Genomic DNA, 16,115 nt, shown 5'->3' with positions numbered 1-16,115 from the left:
GGGCGGGGCCGCGCCATTGTGACGTCACGGCGCGCGCCGCGCGGGCGGCGGGGCGGGGCGGCCGCGGCATTGTGACGTCACGCGGGCGGCGGCGATGGCGGCGGGGCCCGAGCTGTGCCCGCACTGCGGCCGGCCCTTCAAGCGGCTCCGCGCGCACCTCCCGCACTGCAAGGCCGCGCCGGCACCGCCGGCAGACAGCCCCCGGGCCGCCCCCGCTGATGGCCCGGGGCCCGCCGGCGCACCGGCACCGAGCGGCAGCGCCCCGGCGCCCGGTACCGACGCCCCGGGGAGGCGGGCCCGAGTGCGGGACGTGGCCCGCAGCCTGGACCTGCACCCCGAGGAGGTGCGCGGCGTCGCCGCGATGCTGCGGCGGGTCCCGGTGGTGATGCACGGGCACCGCGCCCGGCTGGGCCGGGCCCAGGAGCCGCGGGACGGCGGGGCAGGGACGGAGCGAGCCCCCGCTGCCCGCAGAACCGCCCCGACACCCCAGGGCAGGCAGGCGCGGAGCCGGGACGGCGGCGGCGCAGGAGAAGGCGCTGCGAAGGCGACAGGGACAGCGGAGCCCGCCGGGAGCGGGGACAGCCCCGCGGGGCTCGGCCGGCGGCAGCCGAGCGACAAAGACGGGGCAGGAGGGGAGCGGGGCCGGCGGGGAGCGGAGCGCCCCGCGTGTGCTCTGCACCCCCCGGTCCCCCCCCTGGCGCTGGCAGTGGCACTCGCAGCTCACGGCCCGGGGACAGCCCGCGCGGAGCTCCGCCTGCGGGGACAGCCGCTGCCCCAGCCCGGCCCGAGCACAGCCCCGGGGCTGCCTCTGCCCCAAAGCCCGCCCCGCCGCACCGGGGCCCGCGCCGCCGCCTTGGAGTGGCTGCCAGAGCTGTACCCCGAGCCCGCGGGGCTCAGCATTTTCCCGGGGAATCGTTGCCAGGAGGATGTGAGGATCGAGGTGGAGACGGCCGGGGGTGGAGTGGCACAGGGGCAGCAAGGTAAGGAGAGTGTGCCTGCTGGGATGTGCTGGAATGGCAGAGGAAAAATAGGGAGTGGGAGAGGGGAGGCAGGGAATGGGAGAGGAAAAATAGGGAACGGGAGAAGGGGAATAGGAGAGGAGGGGCAGGGACTGGGAGAGGGAGGCAAAATAGGGAACAGGAGAGGGGAAATAGGGAATAGGAAAGGAAAATCAGGCAGGGAATGGGAGAGGAAAAGTAGGGAGTGGGAGAGGGGGGTCAGGGAACGGGAGAGGAAAAATAGGGAACAGGGGGGGGAAAATAGGGAATGGGAGAAGAAATAGGGAATGGGAGAGGAGGGGCAGGGAATGGGAGAGGAAGAGTAGGGCATGCTGGGCTTGCCCAGGGCAGGATCCAGGAGAACCCAAGGAGGTTGAACTGGGCCTCCTCCAGCCTGCAGAGCCAACAGGTGATGTTGTTTTTATGGAGTCTTGGGCTGGTGGAGCCCCAGCGTTGTGGCAGAGGTGGTTCCCTCTCCTTCTCCCTGCCCAAAGTGCCCGTGCCATGCCCTCCCTGCTGCCCTGGCTGTGACCCTGCTGTGTCACCTGCAGGTCCCCTCTCCCAGAGGCCCCTGCTGGAGGTGAGGCTGGGCCAGCTGCACGCCTGGATCAGCACCTGCAGCTTCTCTCCCCAGGGGCTGCTGGGAGCAGTGCACAGAGGTGAGAACTCTGCCTTTTGGGGCAGGTCTGTCCCACTTCCCTGCTTTACTTGGCTGGGCCAAGCAGCCAGCCTGGATCTTTACAAAGCACAAATCATGGAGCGATGGAAGGCTCTGGAGGGACCACGAGGGTGATCCAGTGCCATTCCCTGCCCTCCACTGTCCCAGGTGGCTCCAAACCCCACCCAGCCTGGCCTGGGACACTGCCAGGGATCCAGGGGCAGCCAGAGCTCCTCTGGGCACCTGTGCCAGGGCCTGCCCACCCTCACAAGGAACAATTCCTTCCCACCCATCATCCCAACATCCATCTATCCCTGCCCTCTGGCACTGGGAATAAACAAACCTCCCCAACATTCTGGCTCTGTAAAGCTGCAGGGAAGCAGTGAATCCCCAAGACCAGCCCATGGTTTATCCCTGTCCTTTCTCTCCCCACAGCCTGGAGCAGTTATTGTGCCAAGTACATCCACGTGAAGCAGGGGGCACCTGCTGGAATCTCCATGCTCCTGGCTGGCTACTGCCTGCTCAGCTATGGCTGGAACTATCAGCACTTCAGTAAGACTTCCTCTTTCAGGAATTCTTCCTTTTGCAGCACTTGGAAAGTCTATTTAGCACCCCTGTTAATTAAAGCTCTGGAATAATTGAAATAGTTAATTTATTTAAGCACTCCCCATTTAAGACTTAATACCAGAGCTCAGAGAGCAGGATTCTCCAGGTGGGCAGAGGAATTTGGTTATTTAAAGTGCTGACAGCAGTTGCTGACTCACAGCTTCTCCCTGGAGAGCACCAGGATTGTCAGGAGCACTGGGAAAAGCCCACACGGGGCAGAGGGGGAGGAGCTCCAACAGGAGCTGCAGTTCCTGATGGATGACAAGGGATTTGCTGCTGTTTGGGTGGTTCCCCCTGGCAGCACACAAACAGAGAAGCTGCACTTGGGCTGGAGCCCCCAAACAGATCCCTGTGCTCACCCTGGGATTATTTCCCCCCTGTTCTTCCAGAGCGGCACCGCTGGCGAAAATACCACTGAAGGAGCTGGAGCAGCACCCAGGGAGCAGCCACAGCTCTTGGGGGGACAGCAGAGCACCCAGGAGCAGGATCCCAGCAGGAATTCCCAGCAGCAGGGGCCTGGCTGGGGCTGGAGCTGAGGAGGAGCCCCTTTGCAGGTCGGCTTGTGTGGCAGAGAGGTGACAGGGACAGCCTGTGGTCACCCCTCCGTGGCTCAGGCAGCTTTTAGTAGTGAAGTGAGAAAGCTTTAGAGGCACCTGAGAGATCTGTGGGGGCAGGAGAGCCCCTGGAGGCTGCAGAGTCCCAGATCCCTTGTCTGGGACAGGGGACACCACCTTGTCCCAAGCTGTCATTAGAGATTATTTGACAATTCTGCTGTAGCTGAGTGAACTTCAGCCCCAAGAACCATTCTCTTTAAATTCAGAGCTCTGCCTGGCCCAGCCCAGTTTGTACTCACGCCTTGTACTGGTGGGACTGGCCAGGACCTGTGTGAAGGCACTGGAGCAGCAGCTCAGACCACAACACCCTAATTCTGGGGAAGAAAAATCCATGGGATGAGCTGTTGTGCCCAAAGGGCAAACCTGTGCCTGCAGCAGGCAAACCAGGACAGTCAGGAGTGCTAGTTGGAGCCTGCCATTCCCAGACATGTCTGGGAAAGGGTTGCTCATGTTGTAGGCATGAAGGGCAAAAAAAAAAAAAAAAAAAAAAGCCAAGAATTAAAAGTCTGAGCTCTTTATTCTGCAGAGTGCAGTAGTGCTGTGACAGAGGTGTTGCACCAAAAACTCTCACCAGCAATAAAAACTTGCGTGGCTTTTCCTTTCCTGCTTGGGTTGTGATCTCAAACGTGGTGCTTTGTGCCCCCTTCCCTGGGGATGAACACATCCTCACCCCTGTGCCCAGGATCGTGCCCCCAGCCCGTCCTGCACCCCTTCAAACCCTGGGAATGCTGCTGCTGCCCTGGCCTGCCCGCAGCCAGCAGTGCCAGGGGAGCAGCCAGGTGTGGCAAGTCCTGATTTCCATTGCATGAAGTGATTTCTGTGCTGCCTGTGCCAGCTGGGAGCTGGTGCTGGGCAAACCCCACTGCCCTGCCCAGCCCAGTGCCGTGCCCGTGGTGTCCCGTGGTGTCCTCGTCCTCTGAGCACTGGAGTCACTTTCCCAGCAGCATTTCCAGCTGAGTCCTCCTGCTGTGGCTGGCACAGGGGCTGGCTGATCCTCTCTGGGGGCACAGGGAAGGGGTTTGTGCTGGATCAGCCCCTGCCACGTCCCCGTGTGTTCATTTTGAACATTTCCAAAGGAAACGGCACCCTGAGAGTTCCAGTTACACCAAACCCCTAAGCCAAAGGGATTTGTTGTTCCCAGGGTTCTCACCACTGAAATCCCTCCCCCTGCTGGTTCCCACCCCAGCTCCAAGGGGACAGGGCCAAATACCACAAGGAAAATCACATTCCCAGTCAAAGAGGCTGTTCTGGGAGTACTCTGGGATTCCCTACAGCACCTGCTGCCCCTCACCCTCCCTCCAAGGTGAGACCACTGCTCCCAGCACTCCCATTCCCCAAAATCTCTCACCTTGGAGCAGGTGCCTCCTTCCAGCAGGCTCTGCGGGCTCGGGGGGCAGCCTCTGGTGTCCCACAGCTGAGCTGCCAGGTGCTGGGTGCCCCGTGGAGGTGGCTCCTTGGCTGGCACGTGCTCCCCTCCCCTCTCCTCTGCAGCAGCCAGATCCCTCTGTACCAGCCCCCAAGGGCATCCAGCTTCCTGGGGAAGGGGAGCAGAGGGGGCAGTTGGCACTTGCTGCCCCACAGGAGCTGGGGGACAGCTGGGGCATCGCCCCCGTGGGCACAGGGACAGCAGCTTCACCTTGGATGGGTCTGTGCTGCTCGTCATCAGCCCGGCCTTGAGGCTGGAGGGGACACAGAGGACAGGCAGTTACTCCCTGGGGTGTCCCCAGGCCCTCCTGGGGCTCCCACAGCCCCCCAGGGATGTCCTGAGGCACCCCCATGGGGACCAGGGCTGTCCCCTGCCCACCCACCACTGCCCCTGTTGCCATCAGCAGCACAGCCGGGTGTGGGGTTTGGTTAATTCAGACCCTTCTGTGTCCTTGTCCCTGACCCTGCAAGGCCCACAGCCACCTCAGAGAGGGGGTTTTCCCCCCACCCACACATTCCAAGCCCCCCCAGTACGTACTGCACAAACTTGCACTTGGGTCCCTCGGGGCAGAAGCCCACCAGGTAGTTGGCACACATCACCCTCCTCGTGTGCTTGTACTTGCACTGGGGACCTGCCAGGCACAGGGGACACTCAGGGACACGGCACGGGGGAGCTCTGCTCTCCCTGCAGCCCAAACCCCAAACCCCTGCCCCAGCTCACCGTGCCAGCAGAAGCCACGGTCGTACCAGGGACAGCCCACGGCGCTGGAGGTGGCACCCACGTGCAGGAAGGGACAGTCCTTGCTGCTGCACTCACCTGCGGGAGCAAGGCGGGGGACAACGGGACAACGCTCACTCGCGAGGGCTGCATGAAAGGAACCGGGGTGCCCTGGGAGCAGCCAGGTTTGGCTGGGCTTGGGGACAGCGACCCTGACTGCGTGACAGTGACACTTCTTCCCGCAGTCGGGAGGTGGCATCAGCCGCTCGCTCGAGGCCAGCCCCGAGGGATGAGAGGGGTGGGAAGGGGCTCGCTGGGGTGCCCAGCCCCGCACCTACCGAACTTGGAGTAGAAATAGCACTCGGGCATCCTGGTGGCATCGTAGTCGTGCAGGAAGTCGCAGCCTTCGCCCCTCTTGCAGAGCCCTCGCAGCCAGTGCTTGCACACGGCGGGCTTGGGGTGGCCCTGCACAGCTGGGACAGCCCTGGCACCGCCAGCCTGTCCCACTGCCCCACCTGGGACAGCCCTGGCACTGCCAGCCTGTCCCACTGCCCCACCTGGGACAGCCCTGGCGCTGCCAGCCTGCCCCCACTGCCCCACCTGGGACAGCCCTGGCACTGCCAGCCTGTCCCACTGCCCCACCTGGGACAGCCCTGGCACCGCCAGCCTGTCCCCACTGCCCCCGCCCCACCTGCATCCACAGCCCCAGGGCAGGTAGGGCTTCACCTGCTACCCCCAGTGCTGTCCCCACAGGGACATTGGGGACCCTGGAGCTCCCCAGCAGCTTTGCCAGCTGCATCCCTGAGGGAGCAATGCCCAGAGCCAGGACAAAACCCACCCAGGTGTTGTGGGAGGGCAGCAAGAGGAGAACCCCAACAGCTCCCACAGCCCCACCACCCTCCAAAAACGCCACAGCCCTGTCCCCAACTTACTGTCCACCCCCGGGAAGGGCAGGGGCCGAGCTCTGAGCTCCTCCACATCAGCCTCCGAGTCAAACCTGATCTTCTCCACGCCAGCCACCAGCTCCTGCATCATCCCTGCTGTGGGGAGAGCCCGCTCCAGCCCGGCAGGGGAAGGGGAAGAGGCAAGGGAAGAGGCAGGGGCACTCCCCAAGGAAAACACAGCTCTCCAAAGGCAGCACCACACCCTGGAGGTCCCTGCAGCCACCCCAGGCCCCAGCAAAACCCTCCTCTTCCTCCTCCTCCCCCGGCAGAGCAGCAGCAGCCCAAGCAGCGCCGGAGTGCTGCATTTGAAGGGGGAGCTGCCCACATCTGATCCCAATTTGCAGCCCTGATTGCCTGGTGCCGCAGCTGGGGAGCTCAGCCCCGGGCCCCAGGCAGCCCCTCTCAGCCTCCCCGCTCCCACATCTGCTTCTCCTCCAGCAAACCCGGCTGGGGCTGCCTGGGAGCTGGGTTAACCCCTCACTTTGAGGCCTTACATGGAGACAAATGTGCCCGGAGTGCTGGGACTGAGCATTCCACCAGCACGGGGCGGATGCTGGGTGTGTTTTGGTGTGCTCTGGGCACAGCAGCACCGCCCCAGGCCTGCTTGGCAGGACAGACCCACATCCCTGGGCTCCTGGAAGGGGCCACACCTTGCACCCCAACAATGATGGAATGGTTTCTTGTGGAATGCTCCTCGGAGCCCTTCTTGTTCCATCCACAGGCAGGGACACTTCCACTGCGCTGCCCAGCAGCCCCTTCCATCCCTGCTTTGGGGCTTTCATGGGTGCCAGGCTTCAGTGGCACATTCTGGGCATGACCAGGGCTCTGTGGCTTTCCTGGAGCCCACCTGGAGCAGAGCCCCTGGATTTACCCCGGTGTTCCATCCCTGCTCCATCCCAACTCCATCTCCTCTCCATCCCTGCTCCGTCCCTGCTCCATCCCTGCTCCATCCCTGCTCCATCCCAGCTCCATCCCTGCTCCATCCCTGCTCCATCCCTGCTCCATCCCAGCTCCATCCCTGCTCCATCCCTGCTCCGTCCCTGCTCCATCCCTGCTCCATCCCAGCTCCATCCCTGCTCCATCCCAGCTCCATCCATGCTCCATCCCAGCTCCATCCATGCTCCATCCCGGCTCCATCCCTGCTCCGTCCCTGCTCCATCCCTGCTCCATCCCAGCTCCATCCCAGCTCCATCCCAGCTCCATCCCAGCTCCGTCCCTGCTCCGTCCCGCAGCCACGCTCAGCGCCCCGGGCTGGCACGGCCGTGGAGCCCTGCTCCCATTCTGTCACTTGCCATCAGGGCACTGGAGCAGCAGTGCCACAGCGCTGCCCGTGGGTGCTGCAGGGCGCTGGGCACCCCGCAGCCCGTGGCACAGCCAGGTGCCACCCCGGGGCTGTGACAGATGGCCCTGTGCCCACCGCAGGCTTTGGGGAGGCTGGGGGTGCAGCCTCGCTGCCTGTGGCCAGCGCTGGCCGGACGCTGGTGCTGGTGTCACTCCCAGCAGCCCAGCACACGTGGCACTGCCCCTGTCCCCGCTCCCTCCCGGTGTCGCAGGCTGTCCCGTGGATGGGGCTGTGTCCCGGCTGTGCTCGGCAGCCCCGCTCGCACTTTCTGCCCCATCAGCTCCATCAGCGCGGCGCTGCCGAGCCCGAGCCTGGAGCCGACAGGCGTCACAAAGATCAGCGCGGCCAAGTGACAGTGGCAGGCGGCCCGTGAAGTGTCACCCCAGGGCTCCTCCCCGCCCCACAGCCCCGGGGAGCAAAGCGGGCAAAGCCCAGGGACCAAACCTCGCTGCTTTGTGCCCGAGCACCCCTGAGGGACAAGAGGAGCCAGCTGTCCCCCAGCAGCCTGGTGACCCCCCAGGTGACAGTGAGCAGGATCGTTGGCTCAGGGGATGGGACATGGGACCCTGGCACAGGGCAGGGGGCACGGTGACCGGGGCAGAGGCAGCCTGCTGAGCTCAGAGCCTCCAGCTGCAGCTGCTGTTGTTCTCCCTGTCCCAGACAATGGCCCAATGTCCCCTGCCCAGGGTGACAGGACAGGACCCCATTGTGTCCCCACTGTGGCACAGCCTTTGCCCGCTCCCCTGGCTTCTCCAGGGAGATCCATTTGGGTGGACAGGGGCATCCAGCCCCTCCCAGGGCTGGGAGATGTTTGGGGGGATAAATCATTCCCTCTCTCCAGTGAGGAGCTGAGTGCTCAGGGAAAGGCTGTGGGGCCATTCCTGGCACTGTGCCCCATCTCAGCCCAGCTCCATCCGAGGGGCTGGAGGGGGAAGTCACTCCCAGCACTGGCAGAGCCCCATTTCCCCAGTGGCTGAGCTGTGGGAAGCTGGCTGTGGGATCAGAGTGACTCCTGCTCGCTCTGCTGGGATCATCCAGGGCCACGGCAGCCCCACAGGGCCGGGAACCCCCAGGGCAGCCCTTGGCCCCCAGCCCGTGGGAGCAGGGACAGCCAGTCCTGCCCCCCAGCACCGCCCCCTCCTCCCCGGCTGGGAGAGGAGAGGACAGCATTGGCAGAGCCAGCCCTTGGCAGGAGCTGCCTGGCCCGAGGGTCCCAGCCCCGAGCCAGATCCGGCCAGCAGGAGCTCTCCTGCTTCCTCAGGCAACGGGCAGAGAAAGCTGGGCCACGGCAGGTGCCCACACTGCGGCCAGGATGGGCAGCAGGGTGGGGGCAGCAGCACAGGGCTGGTGGCAGTACAGGGACACCGGTCCTGCTTGGGCAGCAGGTCCCCACCACGTGTCACCCCTCAGGAACTCAGTCCACTGCAGTCACTACCATTTCCTTTATTCCTTGCATTTGTACATACAGGGTATAAAACCTCCTGCTCCAGCCGCCTGCTCCCGCCACTGCCCGGCCCCACGGCACACCGGGATCCCAGCGGCTTCCAGGTGCTCCTCCCACAGGGGACAGACCCACACTTCCATCAGCATCCCTGGAGCTGGCTGGGAGCGTCCCTGTGAGCCCCAGGCTGGTTGGAGGGTCAAGCATCTGGGATGGAACCATCCATCCATCCATCCATCCATCCATCCATCCATCCGAGGGATGGGGAGCGAGCACCTGCCACGGCACTGGGAGCTCTTGGTCTGCAGAAAGTCCCCAAGAAACCCCAGAAGCTGGAGCTGCCCATAGTCCCAGGCCACCTCTGAGCTCCAGAGCCAAGTTCTTCCTCATGGGAAATCTTCCCTCAGTTAAAACCAAAAGAGAGTAGAGAAAGGTAAGTACAAATCAGAAAACAGTAAAAACTGTGCGGTGGAAAATAGATATATATTACTAAAAGGGCTAAACTCCAAAGGCTCGTCTTGTTGGATCCTAAATCGCTTTACACGGGCAGGGGGGCAGGAGAAAGGAACTAATATTCAAAGTCCAACAGAAAGAACCAAAATCAAGTCTGCTTCCCCCTCCCAGGAAGTGCTGGAGCTGTCTGGGGGCTGTCAGAACGGCCCCGGGAGCAGAGCGCTGTCCTGCCGCAGCACACAGAGGGAGCGAGGCAGGAGTCGAGTCTTCCCCAGTGCCACCAGTTGGGGTGTTCAGCCCTGTGTCCAAGAAACCTCAGTGAGAACCTCGGCTGGGCCTCCTTTATACCCGGATCTCGTCGTCATCTTCGTCAGCAAACGAGAACTCCTTGTCGGGGCGTTTCAGGGGTCCCCCCCGCTGGCTCGGTGGCCTGGGGACAGGGCTGCGCTCCTCAGGCCCCGAGGGGCAGCTGGACACTGGACTGCTGTCCCTGGGGCTGCGGCCACCGGCGCCACGGGCCGGGCTCTGGCTCGGCGGGGCCGCCAGCGGGGAGCCAGGCGGGGCAGGCTCCCCTTCCTCCTCCTCCTCCTCCTCCTCGCGGCTCTCCTCCGCCTCGGGATCTTCGTCCTGCTCCCACTGATCCTTATCCATGATGCTCAGCACGTCCCCGAGCATGGAGGGCCCCAGGTCGATGTGGAAGGACATGATGGACTCGGCGTGCTTCAAGCCCGTGCCGCCCTTGGCCACCACCACGGGCAGCTCCGTGATGTCCCCGAAGTCGCGCTCGTCCAAGCCGGGGCTCAGCGGCCCCGCGGCCGCCCCGTTGGGGCGCTGCTGCTCTTCGGGGCTCCCCTCCTCGGGCAGCTTCTTCACGGGGCTGGACGAGAGGCTCTTGGGCAGCTGCCCCGCGCTCCTGTCCACGTCCTTCTCGTTGAGCTGGGGCAGGGACACGGCGTTCTTGACGAAGAGCGCCGAGTCGCGCAGCGAGCCCAGCATGTCCCGCCGGTCCCCGCGCGTCACCGACTGCGAGCGCTTGCTGCTGCGGAAGCGGCGGGACAGCAGGCCGGGCTTGGAGGCGCCCGGCTCCTCTCCCGCCTCCGGCACCGGCTCGCCGGCCTTGCTGGTGAGGAAGGAGGTGTCCCCGAAGGCGTCGCCGGCGCGCCCCACGTGCATGGTGTGGCGGAAGTCCCCCAGGGGCGCGCTGATCATCTCGGCCGTCAGGTCGGCCCTGGAGCGGCGCTTGGAGTGCGCGGAGTTGGACACGAGCTGCTTGAGGATCGGCATGGTGGCACCCGGGAGAGGCTGTGCCACGCCGGCTCCCGTGCGCGGGGCTCTCAGATGGGGCTGCGCGGCCGGGATGGCACCGGCGTCACGGGTGGGTCACTCCTAGGGGAGAGGAGGGAGGGACACGGTCAGGCTTCGAGGATGTGGGTGGGGCACCAGATTCCATCCCACCAAGCTGCAAAATGGGACCCTGTGCCCACCAGCTGCTTGGCTCTCCCGGGAATTGGCTCCATGCAGGGCATCATTCCACATGGGACACATCCTCAGACCCCTCAGAGCTCCCCACACCCCCAGACCCACCCTGGAGCAGAGAGACCCTCAAGAGAAAGACCTGGGTACAGAAATCCCTCAGGATGATCTCTGACTCTGTGCCCCACAAGAGATGCACCACGGGCACCCTCTGCCCTCCCCGTGCAGCCCCAGCCCTCCCGAGCGGGGCACGGCAGCTCCAGCCCCTGCGAGCAGCACGCTGAGAAGATGCCTGGGATTTTTTTTTTTTTTTCTAATTGGAAGAAAGCGGGGAGGAGCAGACGCCAGGAGGAATTGGAAACAGACGGCAGGAAGTGTGTGAGGAGGGCGTAGAGCCCCCGGGAGGCACCGCCAGCCGAGCAGGGGGACGGGGGGACCAGGATGGGGACCCCTTCATGCTTGGCAGGACGGGGGTGTGGGGACACTGCTTTGCTGCCGCCCTGGAGCCCCCCAAATCCCTCCGTGCTGCCCCTGGGAGCTGAGTCCGTGTGCGGCCATCCCCACCCTCCCCAGCGGTCTCATGGTCACCGCTGTGACTCAGAGGTGACAGAAATGACGAGGGCTCTGTCCGACCACAATGGCAACGGGCACAACCGGGCACGTTACTCCTTCCCTCGGCCACCTCGGGGCCACCAACCCACCCGTCCAACCCAGAGCCCGCAGCCACGCAGAGGGGACAAGGACAGCGGCCGTGTGGCCGCATCCCGTGGCGCCAGGCAGCCCCAGGTGGTCCCGGGAGAGGCTGCCGGGGAGGAAGGGCTCGTGGCCGCCCTCTTCCTCCCTCCGGGCACCGCTGGCGACACCGCGCCCCGTGACACGCACGGGGAAGGGACGGACGTGTGGCCTCGGAGCGAGCCGTGGGGCGGGGGCCGCGTCCCCCGCGGTGCCCCAGGGCAGCGACGGCCCCAGCACAGCCCGGTCCTGCCCGGCTGGGCACCACCAGGAGCCGCAGCACCACCCCACACTGCCCAGGGGACACCTCCATGCCCGCATCCCCCGCAGGAGCAGCAGCACCGCAGGCTGTGGCCGGGCAGGACGGACTCTGGCCCCACGCTGGGGCAAAGTCCCTTGCCCAACCCTCCCGTGCTGGCTCCCGGATGGGCCTGGCCAGGCAGGAGTGCCCTGTGGCACGGCCCTGGTGGCACACGGCCACTCTCCCTGTCTGGCACCCCACCAGCCCAGGGAGGCACAGCCTGAGCCCCCAGGGGATGATGGCACATGGGGGACTGGCTGGGGAGCCCCCAGCTCACCCCCAGCAGCTGGGGAAGCCACCAAGGAGCCACAGCTCCTTCCCTGCACCTCAAGCAGGAGCCAGGGGAATTCCTTCCCCCCCAGCCCAGAGGAGCAGCTCGCTGGGCCTGCTCCTCTCTGGGATCTCCCGCTGCCCGGCCGGGCGCGTGTGCATGGCACGAACGCTTTCCCCTTCCAAGGTCTCCTTCCAGGCCAGCATTCCTGCAGCCTCTGCTTTTCCATAAAACAAACACTCCCGGCGAGCTCCCCAGCTGGGCCAGGCAACCGTGCTGCTGATTTAGGCCATCTGGGGACTGTCCCTGCCTTGTATTTAGATTTCAGGGCCAAGTTCAGCATTTGTGAGATACTTTGCAAGCCGCGGCAAAGGGGCCACCGGGAGGTTGGAGCGGTCCCAGCCGGGCCAGCAGTGCTCCATCACCCTCACAGCCTCCACAGCAGCAGCGTGGCCCCCTCCCCAAAACGCTCCAGCCCACGGAGCCTCTTCAGAGCAGCCAAAATCTCCCCCCACCCCTCGATGCCCTCGAAAAGGGCTCCATGTCCAGCTCGCCCCGAGAGGCGATGGCAGCACAGATGGACAGTGCTGCCCACACAGCCCGGCCCGGGGAGCTGGACACAGAGCCCTTTTCTCCTCCTGTCGCTCGGGGAGGGCAGATCCTGTGACATTCCCGCTGCCGGCGCTTTCACAAAGGAAACCAGGCCAGGGAGGCATCGCTCGCCTTTCCAGCCACCCACCGGGGGAAGCTGCTGGTAACCCGAGAGACTTCGCAGGCACCTGGCAGCGCTGCCCAGAGCAGAGCCAAGCCCCAGCAGGGCTTTGGGGCAAGGGGAGGGGACAGTGCCTGCACACACGGGTCGAGGACAAGGGGGATAACTTGTACTGACAGCCCTGTGCTGCCTCCCACCTGCCCTCTGAGCCCTGTGGGATCTCACTGAGGAGTGAGAACCTGAGGCGCCCAGGGACACAATTGTCCCTGTAAATGAGTGTCTGCTTGTAGGACAGCGCAGCCAGCACAGAACTGGGACAGCCCTGGCCAGGCCCACGTGCCCTGGTGGTGCAGGCTTCCCACGAGACCCCCCCCTCCATCCTCTCCATCCCATCCTGCCCAGCATCAGTCACCCGTGGGGACCAGAGCGAAAGTGGCTCAGAGAAGGAGGCCAGCGAGTGAGTGCACGCAGGAGCCACGCCAAGCCCAGCCACATTCCCGTGCATCCTGCCCCCAGCTCTTCCCGCTCACAGGCTGGGAAAGCCAGGCTGGGAAAGCATCCTGGCCGGCCCAGCCGGCTCCAAACGAGCTCCCCGGCTTCCCCATGCAGAGCCCCCCAGGCAGCACCCCGAGATCAGAGGATGCTCTCCCCGCCCTGCCCGGCGCTGGGGCAGGGGCTGTGCTGGACCGGTCGGGTCCCCCACGCTGCCCAGGGCCAGGGAGAAGCCACACACGGGCCAGGGAGGCCACCCCGCCCGCTCAGCCCCCTCCGGGGTGCGCTGCCCCTCGGGGATCCTTTGATCCTTTGATGTTGGAGCCTGGCAGACGGCAGCCGGAGACAGGGCACGGATCACACCCCGCCACCGCCGGCCCAGGAGGGGACCCAGCCGCTGTCACACCCTCGGTTCTGCTCCCCAGCGAGTCTTCCCAGGGCCCGGGGGCAGGCGGAGCTGTCAGTGCGGGCAGCCCCGGCGCCCGGTGACCGCCCCCACCCCGGCGCGGTGACAGGTCTGGTCCTGTCCCTGGCATGGGGACGCCGCTGCAGCGCAACCCCGGGATGCACCGAGCGGCCTCTGGAAGTGGGAAAGGCACAGGCAGCGAGCTCCAGAGCTGGGGATGGAGAGATGGCACACGGGGAGGGAGGAGAAGCTTGGCTCCCACCAGGGCTCTCGGCACACGGATCAGCACCGGGCTGGGAACTCTCCGCCTGTGCCAAAAGCAGAGAAGCGCTCCCGGAGGGACTGCCAAGAGCCAGGAGGGAGCCAGAGTTCAGCAAGGAACCGCTGGCAGGACACGCCAGAACACGCACAGGGCCATAAATCCTCCAGCTGCGGGGCCACGAACCAACCCGAGGCTCTGCGGGGCCAGGAGGGGACTTTTCCGGGGGGAAAGGTTATCTCCTCGCTGGCCCTGCACCAGGGGCTGGCCGGGCTGCCGCAGGACACCAGGGCCGAGCAGAGCTCCCGACCCGCCGGGCTCCGGATTCCTGCGGTTTCGCTGGGCTGGACGGGAAGTCAGCAGGCAGACTTCCCACGGCGCGGCCCCGCTCCCTCCCTCCCTACCTGCCGGGGGCCCGGAACGCCCCGGCCGGCTCGGGGGGCCCCGGGCGGCTGTGTGCGCTCAGGACAAAACGCAGCGAACAAAGGGAGCGAGCGGCACGGTCAGCACAGGGCCGGCGGCAGCGGGGGCCGGGGAGGGAGCCCCGCGGCCGCTCAGCCGGGCACGGAGCCGGGGATGGGGTCCAGGGCAGGCTCGCTCTGCACCCCCAAACGCACTGCGCCTCCTCGGTGCTAACCTCAGCGGGAGTCGCTCCGCGGTTTCCGAGGGAGCTGCGTCCAAAACAGATTTGTTTACTGCGTGCCCGGCTGTCCTGGCTGCAGAGATCGCCCGCTGTGCCTCAGTTTCCCCCCAGAGCCCATTAACGATCCCTTTAGCACAGCTCTCCTGCTCTATAGATCCCAACTCCCTTTGGAACAGCCTTGCTGATCCATAGATTCGGCGCTTGGAAACATCCATACTCCGCGCTGCCGCCGCCGCCGGGGTCACACCGGGGCGGCGTGGGACGAGTCCAGCGCCCCGTGAGCGCTCGCTGCCCACGGACCCGCGGTTCCACGGGCACCGGAGCGGCTCTGGGAGCCAGCCCCGTGCCCAGCGCCGCCAGAGCCGGGCAGTGCCTCTCTCCGGGCACCCCTGGCAGCGGTGAGTGCCGCCCAGGCACGGGCAGCGGGGCGGAGGGCAGGCTGCGGTCAGCCGGGACCCCTGTCCGGGGCACCGGGGAACGAGCGGGACGGGGATTTCGGGCGGCTCTGACTCAGCAGCCGCCGGCGCCCAGCCCGGCCAGCCCCGGGGTGCCGCTGGAGCCGCTCCAGCGCGCCCAGGATCCACCTCCCCGACACGGGCCGCGGGCAGCCACCGCCCCGGCCGCGACCACCGCCAGCTCCGGCCGCCGCCACCCCCGCGCGGGGCTCGGCGGAGCGAACGGGGCCGACCGCCGGCGGGGCGGGGTGCGGCGAGCCGGGCCGGTGCCCCGCGCTGGGCAAACAGCGCTCCGCATCCTGTTAACCCCTTCGCCCACCCGCGCCGCGCACCGGCCCCACGGCCCGGCGGGGAAGGAGGCGGGGGTCCCGGCCGCCCCTCTGCCCGGTACCGGAGCGCGGCAGCGCCGGGGACCCCGCCCGCCGGACAATAGCCGAGCTGAGCGCGGCGGGATCCCCGCGCGCCGGGACGAGCCGGGCCGGGCCGGACCCGGCCGAGCCGGTCCGAGCCTCGCCGGGCCGCCGCGACCCCCGGAGCCCCCGGTGTCCCCCCCCGTACCTGCTCGCCCGGGCCCCGCCGCCGCCGCCGGTCCATGGCCGCGCCGCGCCGGAACGGAGCGCCCCCCCCCCCCCCGCGATGACATCACCGCCCCGCCCGGACCAATGGCACAGCGCCACGTCACGGGGCGGTCCCACGCCCTCCATTCAAACCCGAGTGGGGCGGGGGGGGCGGAACCGCGGGCCCCGCCCGGGGCCGGGACAGGGACAGGAACAGGGATAGGGACAGGGACAGGGACAGGGACAGGGACAGGAGCGGGGTCAGCAGCGGGGACCCGCACCCCCGGGGATGGAGGCACAGTCGGGCACCGGGCTCTTCCCTCAGGGGTCACGAGTGGGGTCCCCCGCGGCAGAGCGCGGAGCTGGCCGCGCCCCTGGCAGCGCGGCGGGGCCGAGGTGGTGGTGGGTGACCCACTCTAATTAATTAAGGGCAGTTAAGGACCGCGCTGAGATGCCAGGAGGAGGCGGCTTCAGCCACAGATGCCCCCGTTGCACTCGTGACCGTGACACCCACGAGGCTGCACCCGCATCCCTCCTGTGCCCCATCTCCCTGTCCCCAGCCAGTCCCACTGCTCGAGCCCTTTTGGGGGGGCGTGGGGTCCCTCCAGGCCGTGG

The 16,115-nt window shown here is 66.3% G+C and overlaps 3 protein-coding genes across 5 annotated transcripts; 1 reads left to right on the top strand and 2 right to left on the bottom strand.

Moving 5' to 3' along the window:
- The first annotated feature begins 59 nt into the window (after positions 1-59).
- Positions 60-3,474, top strand: MTNAP1 (mitochondrial nucleoid associated protein 1). Of its 2 annotated transcripts, XM_064395130.1 has the most exons (4): positions 60-980; positions 1,550-1,657; positions 2,092-2,208; positions 2,652-3,474. In XM_064395130.1, the coding sequence occupies exons 1-4, from the start codon at positions 95-97 to the stop codon at positions 2,678-2,680; spliced, it is 1,140 nt and encodes a 379-aa protein (XP_064251200.1). In that variant the 5' UTR covers positions 60-94; the 3' UTR covers positions 2,681-3,474. The 2 variants fall into 2 exon arrangements, with proteins under 2 accessions (XP_064251200.1, XP_064251202.1); XM_064395132.1 differs by lacking the exon at positions 1,550-1,657.
- CPSF4L (cleavage and polyadenylation specific factor 4 like) lies at positions 3,375-6,227 on the bottom strand. The gene is made up of 7 exons (XM_064395133.1): positions 5,952-6,227; positions 5,358-5,492; positions 5,023-5,118; positions 4,840-4,933; positions 4,513-4,555; positions 4,225-4,410; positions 3,375-3,874 (listed from the first exon to the last, which is right to left on the bottom strand). Exons 1-7 carry the CDS (start codon positions 6,052-6,054, stop codon positions 3,806-3,808), a joined length of 726 nt encoding a protein of 241 aa, XP_064251203.1. The 5' UTR covers positions 6,055-6,227; the 3' UTR covers positions 3,375-3,805.
- Positions 6,228-8,732: 2,505 nt separating this feature from the next.
- On the bottom strand, positions 8,733-15,608 carry CDC42EP4 (CDC42 effector protein 4). Of its 2 annotated transcripts, none has more exons than XM_064395668.1 (2): positions 15,502-15,608; positions 8,733-10,585 (listed from the first exon to the last, which is right to left on the bottom strand). In XM_064395668.1, exon 2 carries the CDS (start codon positions 10,481-10,483, stop codon positions 9,542-9,544), a length of 942 nt encoding a protein of 313 aa, XP_064251738.1. In that variant the 5' UTR covers positions 10,484-10,585; positions 15,502-15,608; the 3' UTR covers positions 8,733-9,541. The 2 variants fall into 2 exon arrangements, with proteins under 2 accessions (XP_064251738.1, XP_064251739.1); XM_064395669.1 differs by lacking the exon at positions 15,502-15,608 and adding an exon at positions 14,483-15,009.
- Between the last annotated feature and the right edge of the window lie 507 nt (positions 15,609-16,115).

This window comes from Passer domesticus, chromosome 20 (assembly GCF_036417665.1).
Source record: "Passer domesticus isolate bPasDom1 chromosome 20, bPasDom1.hap1, whole genome shotgun sequence".
Lineage (NCBI taxonomy): Eukaryota > Metazoa > Chordata > Aves > Passeriformes > Passeridae > Passer > Passer domesticus.
This window is presented reverse-complemented; position numbering and strand designations above follow the sequence as displayed.

What these genes read in the sequence shown, in the direction of transcription:
- CDC42EP4 (XM_064395668.1), bottom strand. Translation starts at nt 10,483, where the DNA reads ATGCCGATCCTCAAGCAGCTCGTGTCCAACTCCGCGCACTCCAAGCGC.
- MTNAP1 (XM_064395130.1), top strand. Translation starts at nt 95, where the DNA reads ATGGCGGCGGGGCCCGAGCTGTGCCCGCACTGCGGCCGGCCCTTCAAG. An exon ending in GCTGGGAGCAGTGCACAGAG is followed by an intron (nt 1,658 to 2,091) that starts GTGAGAACTCTG and finishes CTCTCCCCACAG; the next exon opens with CCTGGAGCAGTTATTGTGCC. An exon ending in CTGGAACTATCAGCACTTCA is followed by an intron (nt 2,209 to 2,651) that starts GTAAGACTTCCT and finishes CTGTTCTTCCAG; the next exon opens with AGCGGCACCGCTGGCGAAAA.
- CPSF4L (XM_064395133.1), bottom strand. Translation starts at nt 6,054, where the DNA reads ATGATGCAGGAGCTGGTGGCTGGCGTGGAGAAGATCAGGTTTGACTCG. An exon ending in CTATTTCTACTCCAAGTTCG is followed by an intron (nt 5,119 to 5,357) that starts GTAGGTGCGGGG and finishes TTGCTCCCGCAG; the next exon opens with GTGAGTGCAGCAGCAAGGAC. An exon ending in CCGTGGCTTCTGCTGGCACG is followed by an intron (nt 4,934 to 5,022) that starts GTGAGCTGGGGC and finishes TGTGCCTGGCAG; the next exon opens with GTCCCCAGTGCAAGTACAAG.